We start from the raw sequence: 23685 nt of genomic DNA on the forward strand, positions 1-23685 counted from the left end.
GCAGTCGGCAGTACCAATCAAAAGAGAAGCTATCAGAACGATGGGAAAACTTAAAACGACCTAGCTTATATTACAGGATCTAAAAAAGGTAAGGATGGATTTTTTTTTGATTTTTTTTTTTTTAAAGGGCCTGTTCTGAATTTGAAGCCATTGTGAAATGTTTCCGACCAACTGAACATTGTTGACAACTAACATTACATATTAAATACTTTTTTGTTTGACCACCACTGTCTGTGTATTCACTGTGTTTGTGGTCGTGAACTAATGCTTGTAGTAGTAATTTTAAATTTTACTTCGTAATATAATTATATATTTTCGTACTTACGGAATTATTGGAAGATAAACTCTGGTTTCGACTAATTAAGAAAGGTTGACAACAAAACGTTAAAAGTTTGTTTTGTTTAACAACACCACTAGAACACGTTGATTTATTAATCATTGGCAATTGGCTTTCAAACATTTGGTATTCTGACTAGTCTTAAAAGATTAAACCCGCTACATTTTTGTATTAGCAAAGACCTTTTATATCCACCATCACATAGACAGGATAGCACATTCCACGGCCTTTGACATGCCAGTCGTGGTGCACTGGCTGGGACGAGAAATAGCCCAATGGGCCACCGACAGGGATCTATCGCAGACAGACCGCGTATCAGAAAAGCGCTTTACCACTGGGCTACGTCGCGGCCTAGGATGACAACACAACCGTGTTTACACAGACACTGGTATTCTAAACACGAACATATATTTAATATGTCATTTTCGTCATCAAAAATACTCCGTATGTCGTAAACATGCTACAATGGCAGAAAATCCCGGATAGTTCCTGTAAAGGAGAACCTTCTGATGTATTCCTTGGGAGTTTTCATCCCTTGAAGTGATTGGTACAGCCAGTTTGCATCAAAATGGAACCGTTGAATTTGCCTGTCACTATAATGTTGGATACGATTAAAGGGACAGACCCTAGTTTCAACCCGTGAAAATTAACACTACGTTTAGTTAATCTACAAACTGTAACACATTTGGATAAAGTTACAATTGAGTGAAACATGAGTTTGTGACTTTGAAATGGTGAAATACCCTCTAAAAATAGACTAAAACTCTACTCCATAACTGTTACTTCTCAGACGCACATGCTTTTTTAAATTATGAGAAAGGCATTTTGTGATGTTAAAAATACCAGGATGACCAAAAACACTTTGAATGTATGGAGACTGATAATCTAAACCATAAAATGTAAGTAAAGTATGCTTTTTGTTACCAAAAATGGCTCTAATAGTAAAAAAATATGCCTTAGTGTTTAAAAACTAGGGTATGTCCCTTTAAAGCTCGTAGTATAAATGCATATTAAGATTATTTACTCTTTTTTTTTTTTTTTTTTTTTAATGTGTAAATAAATAACGTTTCTTAACAATTTGTCATCAAATTCCATAGGGTGCGAACTTTATTTTCAATTTAGGGGTGAAGGCAACTAATGGAACAGCCAAAACAAAGTAATTGTACGCAAAGGTCGGCATTTGTATCTCCTTATAGCGCATTATCTATTGGTAGCAATTCAGATGAAACTGCCAACGCTGTCTGTTCCAGCCACTATTAAAATCAGATTTAACTTCTACTGATCGATGATAATTTTATTATTTTAGTTTATTATTATTATTATTATTGTTATTGTTGTTATTTAATGCTAGTTATTATTGTTGTTTTATTGTTATTATTATTATTATTATTGTTATTGTTATTTAATACTAATAATTATTGTTTATTATTATTATTTAATAATAATATTTATTGTTTATTTGTATTTTTATTACTAGTATTATGTTATTATATACACAGACATTTTAGCAAAAAAGTCATGGGGGTTGATATGGGATTGCAACTTAATAATATCTCTTTAAGTGTTAATATTATTTATTATAGTTACAAGTCAGTTCATCGGTCCCCTTTTGATGTATACAGATTACAGTATATGTTGGGCTTTCTCTACCTGTTATACATTGCTTATTGAAAAATACTAAAAATGTCATTGCAAATTACTTTCGATCCCCGTATGACCCACTCCACCCACATCCGGTATTCTACACTGTCATGGAAACGCATTTATTAAACGTGATATACGCGCCCTTCCTTTTTTCTCATTTTTAATACGGCGCCGTTTCTCGTTTCATCTTCAATGAGTTCCAACAAGCCTTCCGCCACGTGTTCAGATCTGAAATATAAATTAGTGCATGGTGTCGGACTAAACCGATTACATTTATAAAGCTGTCATATGTCATAGAGGCCGACTTATTATATACTAACGGAAAACAGTTCAAGTCCATGTATTGCACAAGATATAATATGTTTGAATGAATGAATGAATGTTTAAAGGGACATTCCTGAGTTTGCTACATTGTAAGATGTTTCCGACTAATAAAATATTTCTACGATTAAACTTACATATTAAATCTATTTTCATTGTCTGTATATTTAATGTTTATGGTCGTCTTAATATTTGTAAGAAGCCCAAACTTGATTTTATCTTCAAGTAATTTCGTACGTACGAAAAAATATATTGTATGAAATAAAATGAAATTTAACCTAGTACAAATATTAGAACGATCACAAACACGTTTAATATACAGCCACTAATATATTATGCATAAAAATATGTTTGATGTGTAATTACAATTGTTAAAAAGTCTCCGTTAGTCAATATCTTAAAAATTGCAGCAAACTCAGGAATGTCCCTTTAACGACACCCCAGCACGAAAAGTATATCGGCTATTGGGTGTCAAACTATGGTAAATCCAAAATAGTACGTGATGGTCAACATCAATGTAAAAATTCAATAAAAAAAAAACAGTGTAAAGAACTGTGCAAACAATACAAATATCACAGAGAGATAAAATTAAAATGTATAATAAAAGTCAGTATCACGTAAATATTGTAATACAATGAATGAATGAATGAATGAATGAAATGAATGTTTAACGACACCCCAGCACGAAAAATACATCGGCTATTGGGTGTCAAACTGTGGTAATGGAAAAACAATGTAATGATCAACATCAATATAAAAATTCAACAGTTAAATTAAAACACAGTGTAAAGAACTGTGTAAAAATACAAATATCACAGATATATAATATTAACATTTAGAATAAAACTCGGTATCACGTAAAAACTGCAATAAAAGTTCTGGATGGAATCGAAATGATTCCATCACATTTCTTTGTCCAAATACATCTTTTCGAGTTGCTAACAAATGCTTACACTCCACTAAAATGTGTCGCACCGTCAGAAGACACTGACAGTGCACACACTGAGGTGGATCATTCTTCAAGATAAATGAATGGGTCAAGTAAGTATGACCGATGCGGACACGACACAAGACTGCCTCATCCTTCCTGCACTGTCTATAGGAGGACTGGCTTGATAGCATGAAGCTTGTTCGCAACCATATCGTTCCAATCACGTTGCCAAGTCGAAAAGATAAATTGATTGATACTGTGTTTAAACTCAGTATAAGGTACACCAACCCTGACATGAGGCAAATCCAAAGCAGACTTGGCAGCAGAATCTGCCTTTTTATTACCCCTGATACCAATATGGCTGGGCACCCAACAAAATACAATATCTTTATTGGCAATGGATAAAAAGACACATTTTCGTATCACCATCCCAATTAAGGGATGGTCCAGCTTCATATTGCGTAAAGCTTGGAGACACGAAAGTGAATGTATAAAAATAATAAATGTGGATGCAACTGAATCCTTGATTTCCTCTAAGGCTTTAATAACTGCCCAAACTTCAGCACTAAGGATCGATGCCGAGTCTCATGGAAAGGATAGTGTCTGATGGAAAAACTAGCACAAGCCACAGAATTCCCATCCGTCTATATACACAGGAATGTAATCACTGTACTTGTGTTGAATTTCCATGAAAATTTGCTTGTACACAACAGCATCTGTACGATCTTTCTTCAGATGCGAAAGATCAAACACAATTTTAGGTGGTGTAATACACCATGGTGGTAAAACAAAATAAGAAGGAGTTTCCAAAGTGTCTGATAAATCAATGTTGGAAAGTGATAAAAAAAACCCCGCTTAATACGAAGACCAAATGTACGAATAGCATTTGGCCTTGCATCAAACAACTTCATATATTTGTTGTCAAACACCGCATCATGTGTAGGATGTGTTGGTAATGAGTTAATCTTGGTGGCATACTGCAGAGAAAGCTTGGCACAAGGTTCGTGTGCATCAACGTACAAGCTCTCTAAAGGAGATGCTCTAAATGCCATAAGACAAAGCCTAAGTCCCTGATTGTGTATAGGATTTAGCATTTGCAAGTACGACTTGCATGCCGACCCATACACAATGCACCCATAATCAAGTTTTGACCTCACAAGAGATCTATAGAGACGGAGAATAACCTCTTAGTCTGCTCCCCATTCTGTATTACCAATAACTTTTTAAATATTCAGAGCTTTTAAGCCCTTCTTTTTAACATATTTAAGATGTGGCACAAAAGATAGCTTCCTGTCAAATATAACCCCCAGAAATTTAGTCTCCTCCACAACTGGAATTGGAATTTTGTCCAGATGCAACTGTGGATCTAAGTGGAGACCTCTTTTCTGGCAGATATGCATACAAACCGTTTTTGACTTTGAGAATCTAAAGCCGTTCTCAGTTGCCCATTGATGAAGTTTATTCAAGCAAAGCTGCAACTTACGTTCAAATAGCAAATCTGAAAATCATCGACATATAACGAGCAATCCACACCAGGTGTTAAACACTGGGTGATGCTGTTAATCTTCACAGAAAATAAAGTTACAGACAGGATACTACCTTGAGGCACACCCATCTCCTGTGGGTGAATGTCAGATAAAGTCGACCCCACCCGGACTTTAAAAGATCTATCTTTTAAAAATTGAGAAATAAAAACAGGAAGTCGACCTCTTAGGCCCATGCCATGGAGGCCGTTTAAAATCCCATACTTCCACGTGGTATCGTAAGCTTTCTCCAAATAAAAAAACACACTGAAACCAAGTGCTGATTATGGATGAAAGCTTCCCTACAAAATGTTTCAAATCTAACAAGATGATCAACCCTGCTACGTCTAGATCTGAATCCACATTGCACATTAGTGAGCAATTTGTGAGATCCAAGATACCAGACAAGTCTACGATTGATCATTCGTTCCATGCTTTTACAAATGCAACTTGTCAAAGCAATAGGGCGATAACTAGTAGGATTAGGAGTGATAATTGCTGTCCTCCAATCAGAAGGAAAGTCACCAGAAATCCAGATGTCATTTAAAATATTCAAAAGAACCATCAAAGACGATTCAGGTAAATGTTTTAATAACTGATAATGAATTTCATCCGGTCCCACTGAAGTATCATGGGCTCTACGAAGAGCATCCTGCAATTCCTCCATAGAGAAATGCCTGTTGTATACTCCAGCATTTTCGGATGAAAAATTAATGGACTGCTTTTCAGCTTTAGTTCTAACAGATGTAAAAGCATCTGTACTGAAAACAGAAAATGAATTATGAGAAAAGTTGTCTGGCAATGTCACGATGAGACGTGCCATCCGTATCAATGACAGACAAATGATAAACTGTATTACTGGATTCCTTACCCTTGATTTTACGGATCCTATTCCAGACAGATTTCACCGATGTTTGTGAATTCATCTTGGAGACAAAATTTCTCCAAGATGTTTTATTACTCTGTCTAATCTCTCTGCGAGCCTTAGCGCTAGCAATACGAAATGCACCCAGGTTGTCTGCTATAGGTTCACGTTTGAACCGCTCAAGCAACCTGTTTCGCTCCTTGAATGAATCTTTGCACATACCATTAAACCATGGTTTATTGAAACGCTTTCGCACTGCCGAAGTCTCAGGAATAGTTTCATCTGCAATGTCCTTCAAGATGGAAGTGAACAAAGTTCTGATGGAATCGAAAGGATTCCATCACATTTCGTTGCCCAAATATATCTGTTCTAGTTTCTTTGAGATGCTTACACTCCACCAAAATGTGGCCGTACCGTCAGAGTGCACGGACAGTGCTCACACTGGGGTGGGGGGTCTTTCTTCAAGATAAATGAACGGGTCAAGTCATTATCCTTCCTGCGCTGCCTACAGGAGGACTGCCACTCTCCCAAGACTGCCTTGATGGCATAAAGCTTGTTCGCAACCGCACCGTCCCAATCATGTTGCCAAGTCAAAAAGATAATGTTTTAAAGTCAGGAACAATTTTTGTATTTATTTACTGTATTTGTATTCTATTTTCTATTATTATTATTATTATTATTATTATTAACGATATTTACCATATTTTGACACCCAATAGCCGATGCATTTTTCATGCTGGGGTGTCGTTAAACATATATTCTATTATTAACGAATGATGTTCTCACAATCTAGTGTGTACGAAAGATGAGTGTGTGCGTGTGTCTGTTTAACAGACACGTGCACGCTAATTTTATTTTATTATTTCGTGGTTGTTGTTTTTTGTTTGGTTTTGGTTTATTGGTGTATTTACTTGCCAAAAATAATTTAAATGTTTTCTGCGATTCATATTTTCATTCATTCCTTTCAACTTATTTTTGTTCATATATCTAATTAAGGCCCAAGCACGCTGTCCTGGTAACACACCTCAGCTATCTGGGCTGTCTGTCCAGGACAGTGGGTTAGTGAGAGTGAAATCGATGCAGTGGTGTTACACCTACGCATTGAGTCGGTAAAACGGTTACGGGACTACCGTTTTATACCCTGGATGATTCGTACCCGGTGTAACAGCTCAAAATATACCCCCCGCCAAACTGTACCTGGGGTTTTAGTGAGCTAGCCTGTTTTATACCCCTAACCCTAACCCTCATGTTTTATTACTAACCTGTATAGTATACAAACTAAATAAATAATAAACGCTTTAAAGGGCCATTCCTGAGTTTGCTGCAATTTTTAAGATGTTATCGACTAACAGAGACCTTTTAACGATTGTAATTACATATCAAATATAATTTTCTGCATCAAATATTAGTGGTTGTATATTAAATGTGTTTCTGGTCGTTCTAATATCTGTACTAAGTGAAATTTCATTCTATTTCCTAAAAAAAAAAAAAATTATTTGAAGACAAAGTCCACTTTGGGCTTCTTAGAAATATTAAGACGACCAGAAACACATTGAATATACAGACATTGATATTCTAAACAAGAAAATATATTTAATATGCAAGTTTAATCGTAGAAATATTTTATTAGTCGGAAAAATCTTACAATGGAGCAAACTCAGGATTGTCCCTTTAAAAGAAAAGCAACTATTGCTTTCATAAAAATAAAACTATCACAGATTAGTAATTTTAGAAGATATTTCGATATTCTCTAGCCCAAAATATATAAATGGTGATGGAAACCCCCGCTGGACATTGAAATACAGACTAGAGAGGTATATTCTGGGATAGCCTGTTTTTTACCCCCGGAATATATTTTGGGCTATTACACCGGTACATCTAGTTGAATTAGGGGCGGGACGTAGCCCAGTGGTAAAGCGCTCGCTTGAAGCGCGGTCGGTTTAGGTTCGATTGGTGGCCCCATTGGGCTATTTCTCGTTCCAGCCAGTGCTCCACAACTGGTGTGGCCATGGTATGTACCATCCTGTCTGTGGGATGGTGCATATAACATACCCCTTGCTGCTAATCGAAAAGAGTAGCCCATGAAGTGGCGACAGCGGGTTTCCTCTCTATATATCTGTGTGGTCCTTAACCTATATGTCTGACGCTATATACATATATCGTCAACTAAACGTAGTGTGTACGAATCGTCCAGGGACGAAACAAAATGGGTACGAAAACTCGCTCAGAGTGTGAGCCAGTACCGGAATAATATGTCCGATGGCTTAACCACGACACTACTGGGGCCGGTCAATTCATATTACATTTTAACCGTTTTATTTCGCGGAACAAGCCAACAGGCTAGGGGAGATTACTCTCGTGTGCTTGTAGGAAGAAGGCAAACAATAATGCTGTTTTCATACCGGTGTAAACGGAATGCAAGTCCGTAGTAACAGTTGTCTGACCGGACTTAATCTCCTTGGAATACAGGTCCAAGGTCTAATATACCTAGGAATGCAAATCCTAGGACTTACATTCCTTAGGAATACTGGTCTGACTGCCAGGATATCAAGTCCGGGCCGGACTTGCATTCCTGGACAGTCAAAATTTAAGTCCGGTTGTACACATAAAAATTAAATTATAAATGTAAACAAAACGAAAAACAGTTTCCTTTTTGGTTTATTTAATTAACTTAGGATACTAGCGCCTATCTTTATTTAAATATTTTCTATTTATTCCAATATTTTCCATTTATATCATTTGCAAGAGTTTGTACAAATTGTGTTGACCTTATTACATGAGCAGAACCAAAGTCTTTATTCATTGCGTATTGTTCCAACTAATAAATGTTTAAACATTTAAAAGTAACTCAAAAACATTTTCCATAATTCGAAGCATATTAGTACTCGCAAATAAGTATAACTTGCCCATATGATATACCAACACGATTATCTGTTAGACATTATATACTGGTATTTGATAATAATAATAATAATAATATTAATTTAACTATAAAAATGTGATATTTGCGTTATAGACATTATCTTGTTATTATATAATTTTAAGTTTGTGCCTTTTTTTTGTCAAAAATGTTGTAGGCGCGTGTACATAGGGTGTGGGGTGGGGTTGCGTGTTCTAAACACCCCTCTTCAAAGTACATTTCTAGACGTCTCCCCTATATAGCTTACTGAACATGTGCCTGCTTCGTCAATTTTGCTCATTTTCAAAAATTAATTTTGTCTAGCATATGACATATCACACTCTAGCCTCTTTGATATCTTAGTTCCAACAAACCATACCATCGATAAAAAAATATGTTAAATGGTTTTCATTGTTTATCAATTAAAGGGAAATTCCTGACTTTGCTGCATTGTAAGATGTTTTCGACTAATAACATATTTCTACGATTAAACTTACATATTAAATATATTTTCTTGTTTAGAATATCAGTGTCTGTATATTCAATGTGTTTCTGATCTCTTAATATTTGTAAGAAGCCCAAACTTGATTTTGTCTTCAGATAATTTCGTACGTAAGAAAAATGTTTATTTTAAGAAATAAAATGAAATTTTACCTAGTACAAATATTAACACGATCAGAAACACGTTTAATATACAGCCATTCATATTTTATGCAGAAAAATATATTTAGTATGTAATTACAATCGTTAAAAAGTCTCTGTTAGTCGATAACATCTTAAAAATTGAAGCAAACTCAGGAATGTCCCTTTAACAGAAATACCAATGACTAAGAGTGGGTTTTAGCAGCTCAATGGGCTACCACACCGACTAAAACAAAACAGTAACCTCTAAACAATTATCATACTGTCAATAATATGCGCACACAATTTACAAAGATAATTTTAAACAGACTAACTACTCATGACATTTTTACACCTGACAGTTTTGGTCGCAATAGGCATTCAGGCTCCATTTCTGGGAGAAGGGGTGGGGAGGCATGTTGATTTTTAATGTCCGAATCTGGAACACAACGTATATTTATATTCTCATTACTACCAAGACGCTAAATAGGATTCCAAACAAATCAGTCTGCATTTTTACATGCTTTACAACTAATATTGTGAGTAAAATTATGGAAATGCATGGTGAAGATTTTAGGCCAGCTCATTTTGGCCGAATGTGTCCATTCTAGTTAGGATTTAGATATATCGAGGAGAAACATAAGGAAGGCTCCAGGGGTACGGTCGTCGTCCACTGAACGATCTATATTAGTTCAGACGGGACTTTGGTAAATATATATTTTCTGCTCTGTTGTATAACCTTGATGTGATTGATGTGACTTTAAATATTTTAATACTGTATTATACCAATATTATTTAGACGGTGCTGCCGGTCATCTGACGCAGTAATCTGTAGGCTCACTGTCCTAAATAATTATAAAAAGCTTAACCAGTCATCCTAGAGGATTGTGATAGGTACCCGTATTAATTCTGTGTTACAAGGTTACTGAATGAGTAGTAAGGGTTAATTAAAAATTAACCAGTTAGGAATAGAGTTGAAATTCCTTTATTTATTAAGTTCCACTGGCAGCGTTCCTTTATTATCACACGTGTGTGTTAGCGTTTCTCAATTATCACACGTGTGGGTGTTGTGTCACGGTGAAGTGAATAGCATATTGTGTAAACTAGACACCTAGAGATTAACTAATTAAGTGATCAGTTCTGGGTTGTTATTATTGTTGTTATTAATTAACTACTGCGGCAGTACATTTGTCAGCGTAGGTTAATACAGATTTGTATTGTGTTTTGTTGTGTTTTCTAGTGAACTAAACGTACTATAATAATATATACTTTATATAAGATCGTATCTCTGATCATACCTAGAGACGAGCCACAGCGGGTATAACTGCCTGTTACAGAGAGATCTAATAGATATACAGTTAGGAGAGATGTTTGGACAATCGTGTTTCATTCAGTTACGGGTATTATAGGATCCCCGTGACAGGAGTCCTAACAGACAGGTATTATAATACAGAGACCCTTTTCCCAACTCATATCTTATGCTTGTTATGGTCAAAACTGCGATAAGGCAGTCAGTGATAATTAATTTCAAGTGTTTTGATGCTATTTTTAATTGTTCATCAATAAAAGTCAAATTTTCATGCTTATTATTCCTGTTATTTTGTATTGTAGTAACTGGTCATTATAGTACTAGTTATAAGTACTAACTACTAGAATTAGTACATTTTTTAAAGTTTTATTTCTGGGATTTTCAGGAATCATATATATGTAATAGGCAAACTATCGGACATAAATTCCAGAGGACTAGGAATACTAGGATTGAAAATCCTGTGGACTAGGAGGGCCAGGAATAAACGTCCCACGGACTTACATTCCTCGGAATCCACGTCCCACAGACTTAAATTCCTAAGGATACAGGTCCCACAGACTAGGATTCCGAGGAATGGAAGTCCGATCTGACAAAAACTTAAGAAAATCACAATTAATCAGATTGTGACTTACCGTCAAAATATAAACTTACAAAACATTAAACCGGCCTCGGTGGCGTCGTGGCAGGCCATCGGTCTACAGGCTGGTAGGTACTGGGTTCGGATCCCAGTCGAGGCATGGGATTTTTAATCGAGATACCGACTCCAAACCCTGAGTGAGTGCTCCGCAAGGCTCAATGGGTAGGTGTAAACCACTTGCACCGACCAGTGATCCATAACTGGTTCAACAAAGGCCATGGTTTGTGCTATCCTGCCTGTGGGAAGCGCAAATAAAAGATCCCTTGCTGCCTGTCGTAAAAAAGAGTAGCCTATGTGGCGACAGCGGGTTTCCTCTAAAAACAGTGTCAGAATGACCATATGTTTGACGTCCAATAGCCGATGATAAGATTAAAAATCAATGTGCTCTAGCGGCGTCGTTAAATAAAACAAACTTTACTTTTACTTTTACAAAACATATTATTAAAAATTATGTTGGTGTATATAGAAATTGTCTTTTGTTGTTCACCAAATGTTAAGTTTTTTGGAGTTACCAGTTTTCATATATATACTGAACAAAATAAGAAACTTCCGCTAAATTTGCTTGAACATAACTTGATGAAAACAAACCGGGGGAATAATTGTTATATATGCGTTTAAAGAGTGTTCTATGATGCATCGTTTGGTGCAAAAATCATGGCCATAGGTTAACAGAAACTGGGAGAAATTTTGACCAAGTGTGGTAGGGGTTAAAAAAAAAAAAAACACTTAATAACGGGTATGACCACCTCTTGAATTGACCACTACAGCGCATCGCATGCGCGTAGAATTGACTAAAGTGTTGATTTCTGCCTGTGGAATATTGTTCCATTCCTGAATGAGCGCTTGACGAAGTTCGTTGACGTTAGCGGGTGGGTTGGGACGACGCCTCAATCGTTTGTCCAGACTATCCCAGACATGCTCGATGGGGTTGAGATCAGGACTTTTAGCGGGCCAGTCATCAACGAAATCAATGTTATTTGTCCTAAGAAAATTTACAGTGTCTTTAGCTGTATGAGAGGTGGCATTATCATGCTGAAAAATCGAGATGTTGGCGTTGTTATGTAACAGAGGAATGACGTGATGAGCGAGAATGTCATCGCGGTAACGTTGAGCATTTAAATTGCCATCAATGACGACTAGTGGTGAACGATAACCATGGGCAATGGCTGCCCAGACCATGACAGAACCCCCACCCCCGAAACGATCTCGTTCAAGAACACAACAGTCAGCATAGCGTTCATTTCTCCTACGGTAGACGCGCACCCTGCCATCACCACGTTGTAAAGAAAATCTGGATTCATCCGAAAAAAGAACGGTATTCCAGCGTCGCCGTATCCAACGAGTGTGTACACGTGCCCAATTAAGACGATTTAGATGATGACGTTGCGTTAAAACGCATCCGACGTATGGACGTCGTGCATGTAAACCTTTCTCCCGCAGACGATTACGAACAGTTTGCCCACTGATTCGCTTATTATGAAGCCCAGGTGTGTTTGGAATCGATTGCGCAAATGCGTGTTCATGATATAGCGGTCTAGCGACTAGAACTCCCAACATGCCTTGCAACGTCTTCTGTCAACATGCCAGCATCAAGCATGCCAATCGCCATTTAATTTGCCGGACTAGTATTTCTGTCACTGCTGTAGAAGGAATTTAAGTCCGGTAGGAATACAAGTCCTAGGATACAAACAACTTAAAAATAAACCAGGCATGAAAGTCCGGGTAGAACTATGGTTCCTAAGCTATGGAGGTCCGATAGGACTACTGTTCCTAGGAACCGAGGTCCTACGGACCTGCGTTCCTTTTAGACCAGCCTCGGTGGCGTCGTGGTTGAGCCATCGAACATAAGGCTGGTAGTTACAGGGTTCATATCCCGGTACCGACTCCCACCCAGAGCGACTTTTAACGAATAAATTTCATCTATGCTACCAATAATATTTTTGATTCATAGAAATCAAAGTGTATTTTTAAAAAAATTAGATTCGACGGATCAGCTAGTCGTATGTTTTAAAATCGATACTTTACACGTGTTATTGGTGTGTGTTGTGTGTAAGAGAGAAATACAGAGAGGTGTGTGTGTGTGAGAGAGACAGATGGAGAGACAGATGGAGAGAGAGAGAGAGAGAGAGAGGAGTGTGTGTGAGAGACCGTTCGTGTGTGTGTGTGCGAGAGAGAGAGAGAGAGAGAGAGAGAGAGAGGAGTGTGAGAGACCGTTCGTGTGTGTGTGTGCGAGAGAGAGAGAGAGAGAGAGAGAGAGAGAGACCGTTCGTGTGTGTGTGTGCGAGAGAGAGAGAGAGAGAGAGAGAGAGAGAGAGAGAGACCGTTCGTGTGTGTGTGTGTGCGAGAGAGAGAGAGATAGAGAGACCGTTCGTGTGTGTGTGTGTGTGTGTGCGAGAGAGAGAGAGAGAGAGAGAGACCGTTCGTGTGTGTGTGTGTACGAGAGAGAGAGAGACCGTTCGTGTGTGTGTGTGTGTGTTGATAAAGACACACACACACATTAAATAATCATAATAGCGTAGTTTCTTACGTCATGACCCCGACATGCTGGATCATAGCTTTGAGTGCCGGAACGTTTAGACAGTTGTCGCTGTTGAGGTCTGCAAAGAGATTCGTGTCCACGAACGACGGACAGAGCACGTTGATGCGGACACCGTTCTTAATTATGTCTGGGTTCATCTGTGTAAAGAAGCACAGTCCTTTACACTCTGTTTTTATTTACCTGTTGAATTTTTATGTTGATGTTGAAAATCACTTTATTTGTTTGTCTTTACCATAGTTTGACACCAAATAGCCGATGTATTTTTCCTGCTATGGTGTCGTTAAACATTCATTCATTCATTCTGACTCCCCAGCACATTTTAAACTACGGCTACATGGTGCCGACGTGGACGGCAACCTGTGGACGGCACCAGGCATGTTCTTCAATACGTTCTGCATCATAATATCGTTCCGAGTCACGACTGTTACAGCAGAATTTGCATTTCTACTCACAAGACCAGGCAATCATTTCATTTTGCTTTCAAATTACCCGGAGCAATCTCCTAATTTGGTTTCAGTTTTATGAAAGTTAAAGTTTGTTTTGTTTAACGACACCACTAGAGCACATTGATTTATTAACCATCGGCTATTTGATGTCAAACATTTGGTAATTGTGACATATAGTCTTAGAGAGGAAACCCACTACATTTTTCCATTGTAGCAAGGGATCTTTTATATGCACATCCCACAGACAGGACAGCACACACCACTGCCTTTGATATACCAGTCGTGGTGCAGTTTTTGTGATTGCAAGTTCAAAATACCATGTGTTTATCTGCTAGTGGAAGTTGCAAAATGCAGGTAGATATTTAGACAACATGCAATCTTTGCAGGAGGATTATTATTCTGCTGTAACATTCTGATTGATCGAGATTATTTTATATGTTTATGATCGTGTAAACCATTGGTTGTAATTATGAAATATTCTGCTTGGTGTGTCCACAGACACGTGAAACAGATTAGCATACATAAATAAATTGTGTATTATTGGTAGACTTCATATTTTCACAATATTTTGCCTATACTCCCTTCATACATGTCAATGTTATAGTCATTTAACGTGTATTTATTTGTAACAAAAAATTCGATCCCTACTATATAAATAATACAAGATCCGTCACTCGCCATTTAATTTTGGTGCGATTTTCATATTTCTCAAGTATTTATCTGTTAAACGAAATAATCGATTATATAAGTGTATTCCTGGTAATTAATTTCTGAAGATTTAAGGCAAGAACGTAATACAAAGAAAATGCACGCATATCGGTTTAGTATTCAAAATTTCCGAATTGATAAATATTTATGACCTTTTCACTTCGGTGAGCTACTTAAATACAATTTCTGTAGATTATTTTATTGCATAGAGGGTCCTACTACAAAACTGTTGAATGGTCATGTATTGTTCTGTGAGTTTTGCAAGTTTAGACGCCCACATTAAATGTTTCTTCAATATTCGACCACGGAGTCTATCAACTTCAATGTAATGTTCTCAGTTATTGCCGGGTTACAGAACGTCTACCCTCACTTTTTTTTTATCCACTCACATGTTGTACTTAAGGAATATGAAGAGTAACTTAGGGGACCGGCATCGGTGGCGTCGTGGTTAAGCCATCGGACATAAGGCTATTAGGTACAGGGTTCGCAGCCCGGTACCGGCTCCCACCCAGAGCGAGTTTTAGCGACTCGTCGGGTAGGTGCAAGACCACTACACACTCTTCTCTCTCACTAACAATTAACAACTAACCCACTGTGAGGGACAGACATCACAGATAGCAGAGGTATGTGCCCAGGACACCGTGATTGGACCTCAATTGGATATAAGCACAAAACCCCCAGCTTAGGGGACATTTCATGCACACGGAGACCCCTAAACCAAAGGAATAACTAGCCGATAACCGTTATAGTTTATGGTGAAATCATGTACGAGCTTATTAAAACGCTTAGCTGTATTTTGATATTATGAAACAATGTTTCAAGATAATGTGGTGGTAGTCCCGAGTACTCTGACGGTAAGAGCACTAGACTGACATTTGGACAGTTTTCACGCTCTCTGACCGCCAAAGACCAATCTATAACAAACCATGGCCGTAGCTAGGATTTTTTGTTGGGGTGGGGTGGGGGGGGGGGGGAGGGGACAACTGAGTAGTTAATAGTCTAAAACTCCTTAAAGAGTTAAGAGAATTTTCTTTAAGTTTCTATAATGCTTTCCGGATTTTTTTCTTCCCCCTCCCCCAGCTCGAACATTATAGATGTAGATGTATTTAATGTCAAACATAGCATTGTTGTATTAGACCGGCCTCGGTGGCGTCGTGGCACGCCATCGGTCTACAGCCGGTAAGTACTGGGTTCGGATCCCAGTCGAGGCATGGGATTTTTAATCCAGATACCGACTCCAAACCCTGAGTGAATGCTCCGCAAGGCTCAATGAGTAGGTGTAAACCACTTGCAGCGACCAGTGATCCATAACTGGTTCAACAAAGGCCATGGTTTGTGCTATCCTGTCTGTGGGAAGCGCAAATAAAAGATCCCTTGCTGCTAATCGGAAGAGTAGCCCATGTAGTGGCGACAGCGGGTTTCCTCTCAAAATCTGTGTGGTCCTTAACCATATGTCTTACGCCATATAACCGTAAATAAAATGTGTTGAGTGCGTCGTTAAATAAAACATTTCTTTCTTTGTTGTATTAGAGCGGGAATCTTTGACTATCGTTTGATATAGTTTGGTTTCTGACGGTTAGAGAGCGTGATAACTGTCCAAATGTCCGTTTAGCTCTCACTCTGATTAACATTAGCTCTACTGATCTCACCAGTAGATCTAACAGCATTGCATGGTCTTTCATGTCCATGTGACATTCCATCTATAAATAACAATTTAAATATCGATCAATTACACTTCGTCTTTTATAACGTTATTCCGGAGCATACAAATTCTAAACATATCGGTTGAGACTATTTATGCAATAGGCGAACATGTTGGTCTATTTCAACATTGAAAAAACGGTGTAGGGGGATGCAGTAATAAACTGGATTTGTTTACTAGTATAAACAGATTTTATGGCTATACCATCAATTTTTTTGTTTTTGTCTTGAAACGAATTTTATATAAAACTTTACATTGAATCATTTCGTATACCCTCGGCATAATCCAGAATGTTTTCAAATCACTGGCATGATTTTGCAGTAAGGTTATGATTGGTCGAATGAAAGGTTAACTGGACATGAGCTCCAACGGGCGGCTGTAAGATCCACGTGTAATAGTCCAGCTAATTTTAATTAGATTGTTTAGCTCTCTTACCGTCAGAGTACTCTGGTTAGGGAGGTGAGAGCGTAACTTAAAACACAGCCCCAACAACATCAGATATCGCTTACCGCCCAACTCCGGCTAAATCCAACTATACCGTATTTGGATGCTGTGTAGACCGGGCCGTACGGGTTTGGTAATATGCCTGAAAGGGAAACAAATAAATATTTTATTTCGCGACTAACTCAGCATGTTCATGGTCAAAGGCTTTTACGTGCACATTCAGAGCAAGCTGCTGTAGTGCACGCCAGTAGTGTCTGGCCTTGGTGTGACATCATAGTCTGACCATGGCATAGGTGTGTGACCGTGAGGAGGATAACACCCCGCCCGTGTCCCTGACCGACTTAGGTTGGTACTGACGTCCTTGGCCTAATTACGACTGGCCTTGAGCTATGTAGGCTCGTATTTGGATATAAAAAGGGGTGTTTTGTTAGTAGCGACATTCGCTTGCCGAAAGTTCTGTGAACGAGATCTATTTTCGCTTTGGAGTTTGAAGATATTCTGGTACGAAGAAAATGACATCGGGATATTCGAGCAGTGTTAGTAGCAGTAGCAGTAGCGACGAAGAGACGTCTTGGTCTGCAAATGTTCAGAAAGACATACAATCAAATGTAAAAGAGTTACAACCAAACAAGATGCGAAGAAGAGTATTCATTATAAGATCAAACGGATGCTACACGTGAAATTGGGGTAGGAACTGAAGATGACGAACTCGTGGATGAAGCCACAGATCAGACGGATGCTGCCTGTGAGGAAGACTGCTATTCAAGACATTACTTGTTCTGTCATCGTCCCGAAATGAGACACTTCTATGCCCGAATGCTGACGTATGCTCGGTGGCCCATACAATTACGTCAAAAACCAAAAGAACTTGCCAAGGCCGGTTTCTACTACACGGGAGACCACGATGTCATCACCTGTTACTGTTGCGGACTTCGCGTCTACCGATGGAAGAAGACTGCATAACTTTTAATAACACAACGTATCCATTGATAATGAGCCGTTTTCAACCTGAATCATAGGCCCATGAGATATGACTAGATAACTATATTATCACGGCCATGCGACAGACACATCAAGCGGCAGATTGCTCAAGGATGAGGCTCGCTAGCAGATGTGGGTCACGCACCTGCTCAGGTATCCCAAAGTCACTGCCCGCTAAGTAGGCTAGTAGATGACTCACGGCCGCTCATCTGCCCCACTGCACTCCCAAGTAAGTCGAGGCTAGGCAGTGACTAGGTCAGGGGCACGGTTATTCATGGAAGTCGGTCACACACCTGTGGCAAAGTCGTGCGCCTGCCTACCAGTCACTGTTTGCTAGGTAGGTCAAGGCTAAGCCATGAGTCACACACCAAGCACGTCAAGGCTATGACTTACATCAAGGTCGCACACCTGCCCAGGTATACCAGTCACTGCCCTCTAAGTCGGTCAATGCTAAACAAATCGGTCAGAGCCAGTCCAAGGACGTCAGTACCAACCTAAGTTGGTCAGGGACACGGGCAGGGTGTTATCCTTCTCAAGGTCACACACCTAAACACCTATGCCAAAGTCAGACTATGACGTCACACCTGCACCAAGGTCAAGGTCATGGAAAGTAGGTCATGATGCCATCCAGGCCCTTATACTACTCACGCCTGTCATGGGCGCAGGTGTTAACTTCCGTCGGCTCCTCCAACCAGGACAGTAAAGGTCTCTCCTTCTTTTCTTTTTTCTTTTTTTTTGGGTGGGGGGGGGGGGGGGGATGTGTGCGGGGAAAGGGATCTCCCGCGCTGGCATGTGCAAGGGAGCACAAGCAGTCCGACCAGGGTTTGTAACGGGCGGGGTTTGTTTTTGGTGCTTTGAATTTGCAAATGTCCCGTACTTACTTACTTACTGAGTCACTGACTCTACATTTAAATTGTATTTTTCATTGTATTTTTGCTATAAGTGTTATGTAATACTTTATGCAATAAACATGTTCAACCGTAGGATTAGGTCCAAAAAGAAACAAAAGTTACGTAATTTCGTGAAATAAATTTGACGCATAATGTGGAACGGTTCGTCGAAATTTAATTGGAGCTATTTAATGGGCTTGACTTAGCTGGTCAAACGTTACCTCCTTAATCACTCAAGACGTTTAAAGTACGGGGCGAGACGTAGCCCAGTGGTAAAGCGCTCGCTTGATGCGCGGTCGGTTTGAGATCGATCCCCGTCGGTGGACCCATTGTACTATTTCTTGCTCCAGCCAGTGCACCACGACTGGTACATCAAAGGCCGTGGTATGTACTACCCTGTCTGTGGGATGGTGCATATAAAAGATCCCTTGCTGCTAATCGAAAAAAGTAGCCCATGAAATGGCGACAGCGGGTTTCCTCCCTCAATATCTGTGTGGTCCATAACCATATGTCCGACGCCATATAACCGTAAATAAAATGTGTTGAGTGCGTCGTTAAATAAAACATTTCCTTCCCTGCAGTACCGTTATATGCCGATAGATGTATGGCCACTGAGATGAGAGGGGAAAACAACCATGCTACACTTTTAGATTAGCGGCAAGTGATATTTTATAACCCCTATCCCACAGACAGGATATCACGTCCCTTGTTACACCAGTTGTGGAGCACAGAAAAGAACGTAAAATGGCCATACCGAGAACGATTCTTTAACATTATGAGCCCACGACATTATGAGTCGAATATTTATTTATTTATTTATTTATTATCTTACGTATTTGTTTTTTAATCTTACATGTATTTACAATGCATTATCTGCGTTTTCGAATAACACGATTCGTAACTTTGGCAGTATGTATTTGGTCGCATTTAAATTGTTCTCGATATTTTGATGTATAACCGTAGCCAGCGTTAGTTAAAGAGGAATGCACGCACATTGCGAATTTAAAGACACATATTCCGTATAGGGCGGGACGTAGCCCAGTGGTAAAGCGCTCGCTCGATGCGCGGTCAGTCTGGGATCGATCCCCATCGGTGGGCCCATGGGGCTACTTCTCGTTCCAGCCAGTGCACCACGACTGGTATATCAAAGGCCGTGGTATGTACTACCCTATATGTGGGATGGTGCATGTAAAAGATCCCTTGTTGTTAATCGAAAAGAGTAGTCCATGAAGTGGCGACAGCGGGTTTCCTTTCTCAATCTGTGTGGTCCTTAACCATATGTCTGACGCCATATAACCGTCAATAAAATGTGTTGAGTGCGTCGTTAAATAAAACATTTCTTTCTTTTTCTTTCATATTCCGTATAATGCTGTCTTCCTTTTCGTGGATGTTCCCGTTGGACGACCGGTGCAGGCCGCGGGCTGTCAAATGCCACGCGAATGGGTGCAGTAGATTCGAATACTCCTAGCTGACCCTGTATTTTCAAATAGTCAATACTGATACCTGTCATTGATGATATGTTTACGATGACCCCTCCATTTCCTCCCTTGTCTCGCCTCATCGCATCTAGTCCCAGCATCGTGCCCGCTATCGTCCCTTTCTAAAGTAGAAAGAAAACAAAACGATTACTACAATATATACATACACAATCGGATGCAGGGTATATTTCCAAGGTACCCCACGGTTGAAAATTATAAGTTATTCCAATATAAACTATCCGTGGGGACAACTCCTCGCCGATTTAATATACATGTGTACTAGGTGCGTTCAAGTATGTTTTTGAGTGTACAATGGTCTATGACATTCGATGAATGCAATCACACATTCGGATAACGACAAGACACACATACTCGAAACAAATATATATTACTATAGCTTACCATCTTGACATCAAAGACACACATACTCGAGATGAAATCGGACTTTTGTTATTTAGATAGTCATTCGATGAATGCAAGTATCAACCAATTTATCTTTTCGACTTAGCAAAATTATTGGGACGATGCGGTTGCGAACAAGCTTCATCCTATCAAGCCAGACATAGGAGAGTGGCAGTCCTTCCACAGGCAGTAGATAATATAATCTTTTGTCGTGATCGTATCGGTCATACATACTTGACCCATTCATTTATCTTGAAGAAGGATCCTCCATCTCAGTGTGACCATTGACAGTGTGTACTCTGACGGTACGCCACATTTTAGTGGAGTGCTATCATCTTAAAGAAACTAGAAACTATATTACAATTGCTACAGTCAACAGGCTGGTAGGTACTGGGTTCGGATCCCAGTCGAGGCATGGGATTTTTTGTATCCAGATACCGACTCCAAACCCTGAGTGAGTGCTCCGCAAGGCTCAATGGGTAGGTGTAAACCACTTGCACCGACCAGTGATCCATAACTGGTTCAACAAAGGCCATGGTTTGTGCTATCCTGCCTGTGGGAAGCACAAATAAAAGATCCCTTGCTGCTAATCGGAAGAGTAGCCCATGAAGTGGCGACAGAGGGTTTCCTCTCAAAATCTGTGTGGTCCTTAACCATATGGCTGACGCCATATAACCGTAAATAAAATGTGTTTAGTGCGTCGTTAAATAAAACATTTCTTTCTTTTTTCGATGAATGCAATTACATAGATTCAGATACCGACAAGACACACATACTTGAAAAGAACAATATATTACAATAGTTTACCATATTGATATCAAAGACATACAGGGACTGGGAAATAACTATATACTACTATAGTTTATCACATTGACATCAAACACACAGAGACTGGGAATGAAGTATATATTAGGCCTACTATAGTTTACCATATTAACATCAAAGACATATAGAGACTGGGAATGAACTATATATTACTATAGTTAATCATATTGACATCATACACAAAGAGACTGGAAATGAAGTATATATTAGGCCTACTATAGTTTACCATATTGACATCAAAGACACACAGAGACTGGGAATGAACTATATATTACTATATTTTACCATATGGACATCAGTGACACACATAGACACGGAATTAACTATATACAGGCGCGTGCGTCGACCTCCCCCCCCCCCCCCCCCCCCCTGCTCAAGGCGAAAAATAATTCATATTCCGATTTTTAATGTAATTTCTCTCCAAAAAACATGTGGTCAGAAAGCAGCTCGGCTAGCCAGCAGAAAACACCTCAGAATAGCCCTAGAAGGGGTCAGTTTTTCCAAATGTTTGGGGGGAGGGCCCCCCAGACCCCCCGCCACGGGCTTCACGCCTGCGGCGCTCGCGGTGTCGGGCTTCGCCCCCTCCACCCTGCAGAATTTCCTGCGCACGCCCCTGATATAGTACTATCGTTTACCATATTGACATATAAAAGACACATACTATAGTTTACTATGTTGACATCAAAGACACAGAGACTCGGAATGAACTATATATTACTATAGTTTACCATATTGACATCAAAGATGCACAGAGACTGGGAATGAACTATATATTACTATATTTTGCCATACTGACATCAAAGACATACAGACTGGGAATGAACTATATATTACTATATTTTACCATACTGACATCAAAGACACAGAGAGACTTGGAATGGACTATATATTACTACAGTTTACCATATTGACATCAAAGACATACAGAGACGGGGAAGGAACTCTATATTACTATAGTTTACTATATTATCATCAAAGACACACAGACTGTGAAGGAACTATATATTACTATAGTTTACCATATTGACATCAAAGACACACAGACTGGGAATTAACTATATATTACTATAGTTTACCATATTGACGCCAAAGACAAACGAATACTGGGGATGGACTATATATTACTATAGTTTATAGTATTGACATCAAAGATACACATATATGATAATATAGTTTACCAACTGACATCATTGACATACAGATACTGGGAATGAACTCTATATTACTATAGTTTACCATATTGACATCTAAGACATACAGAGACTGGGAAAGAACTCTATATTACTATAGTTTACCATATTAACATCAAACACACAGAGACTCGGAAGGAACTACGTATTACTATAGTTTACCATATTGATATAACAGATACATATTCGAAAAGGAACTATATATTACTATAATTTACCATATTGATATAAAAGGCATATACGCGAAAGGAACTATAAGTTATTATAGTTTGCCAAATTGACAATAAAAACACACAGAGACTCGGAATGAATTACGTATTTCTATAGTTTACCATATTGATATAAAAGATGCATTCTGAAAAGGAACTATATATTACTATAGTTGCCCGTATTGACATCAAAGACACATACTCGAAAGGAACTATATATTACTATAGTTGCCCGTATTGACATCAAAGACACATACTCGAAAGGAACTATATATTACTATAGTTGCCCGTATTGACATCAAAGAAACATACTCGAAAGGAACTATATATTACTATAGTTGCCCGTATTGACATCAAAGACACATACTCGAAAGGAACTATATATTAGTATAGTTGCCCGTATTGACATCAAATCACATACTCGAAAGGAACTATATATTACTGTAGTTTACCAAGTTGACATCGATGACTTTTTGCCACAGAGGGTAGACTTCCCCACTGACACCAGCATTGTTGACGACGATGTCTAAACCTCCAAACGTCTCCTTCGCTAATTTAAACAGCTCTGTTATAACACAAATAAAACGGAACATGACACTGTTATTAAAATTTTAGCTACTAGTGGCTTTGTTTTGTGTAGTTTTAATCCTTTCAATTTCATCCAGAACCTGTCTTACAATTTGTACGTGACACTGACTTTTATTCTAAATTTTAATATTACCTATCTGTGATATTTGTATTTTTTTGCACAGTTCTTTACACGGTCTTTTAATTTAACTCTTGA

General features: G+C 38.8%; 2 protein-coding genes across 4 annotated transcripts in view; one reads left to right on the forward strand and one right to left on the reverse strand.

The window, feature by feature from the left end:
• Positions 1 to 23685, forward strand: part of LOC121388605 (sodium- and chloride-dependent GABA transporter 1-like) — a 224808-nt gene that overhangs the window by 23771 nt on the left and 177352 nt on the right. The window lies entirely within an intron of this gene.
• LOC121388607 (15-hydroxyprostaglandin dehydrogenase [NAD(+)]-like) overlaps positions 1364 to 23685 on the reverse strand; it is a 29688-nt gene continuing 7366 nt past the window's right edge. Inside the window, exons 4-8 of the mRNA XM_041520017.1 lie at positions 23354 to 23466; positions 20301 to 20397; positions 16992 to 17068; positions 13615 to 13763; positions 1364 to 2209 (exon numbers count right to left, since the gene is read on the reverse strand). Coding sequence (XP_041375951.1) covers positions 2104 to 2209; positions 13615 to 13763; positions 16992 to 17068; positions 20301 to 20397; positions 23354 to 23466 — 542 coding nt within the window. The 3' untranslated portion in view covers positions 1364 to 2103. The remainder of the gene's footprint in view (positions 2210 to 13614; positions 13764 to 16991; positions 17069 to 20300; positions 20398 to 23353; positions 23467 to 23685) is intronic.

This window comes from Gigantopelta aegis, chromosome 14 (genome assembly GCF_016097555.1).
Source record: "Gigantopelta aegis isolate Gae_Host chromosome 14, Gae_host_genome, whole genome shotgun sequence".
NCBI classification, from domain to species: Eukaryota; Metazoa; Mollusca; class Gastropoda; order Neomphalida; family Peltospiridae; genus Gigantopelta; species Gigantopelta aegis.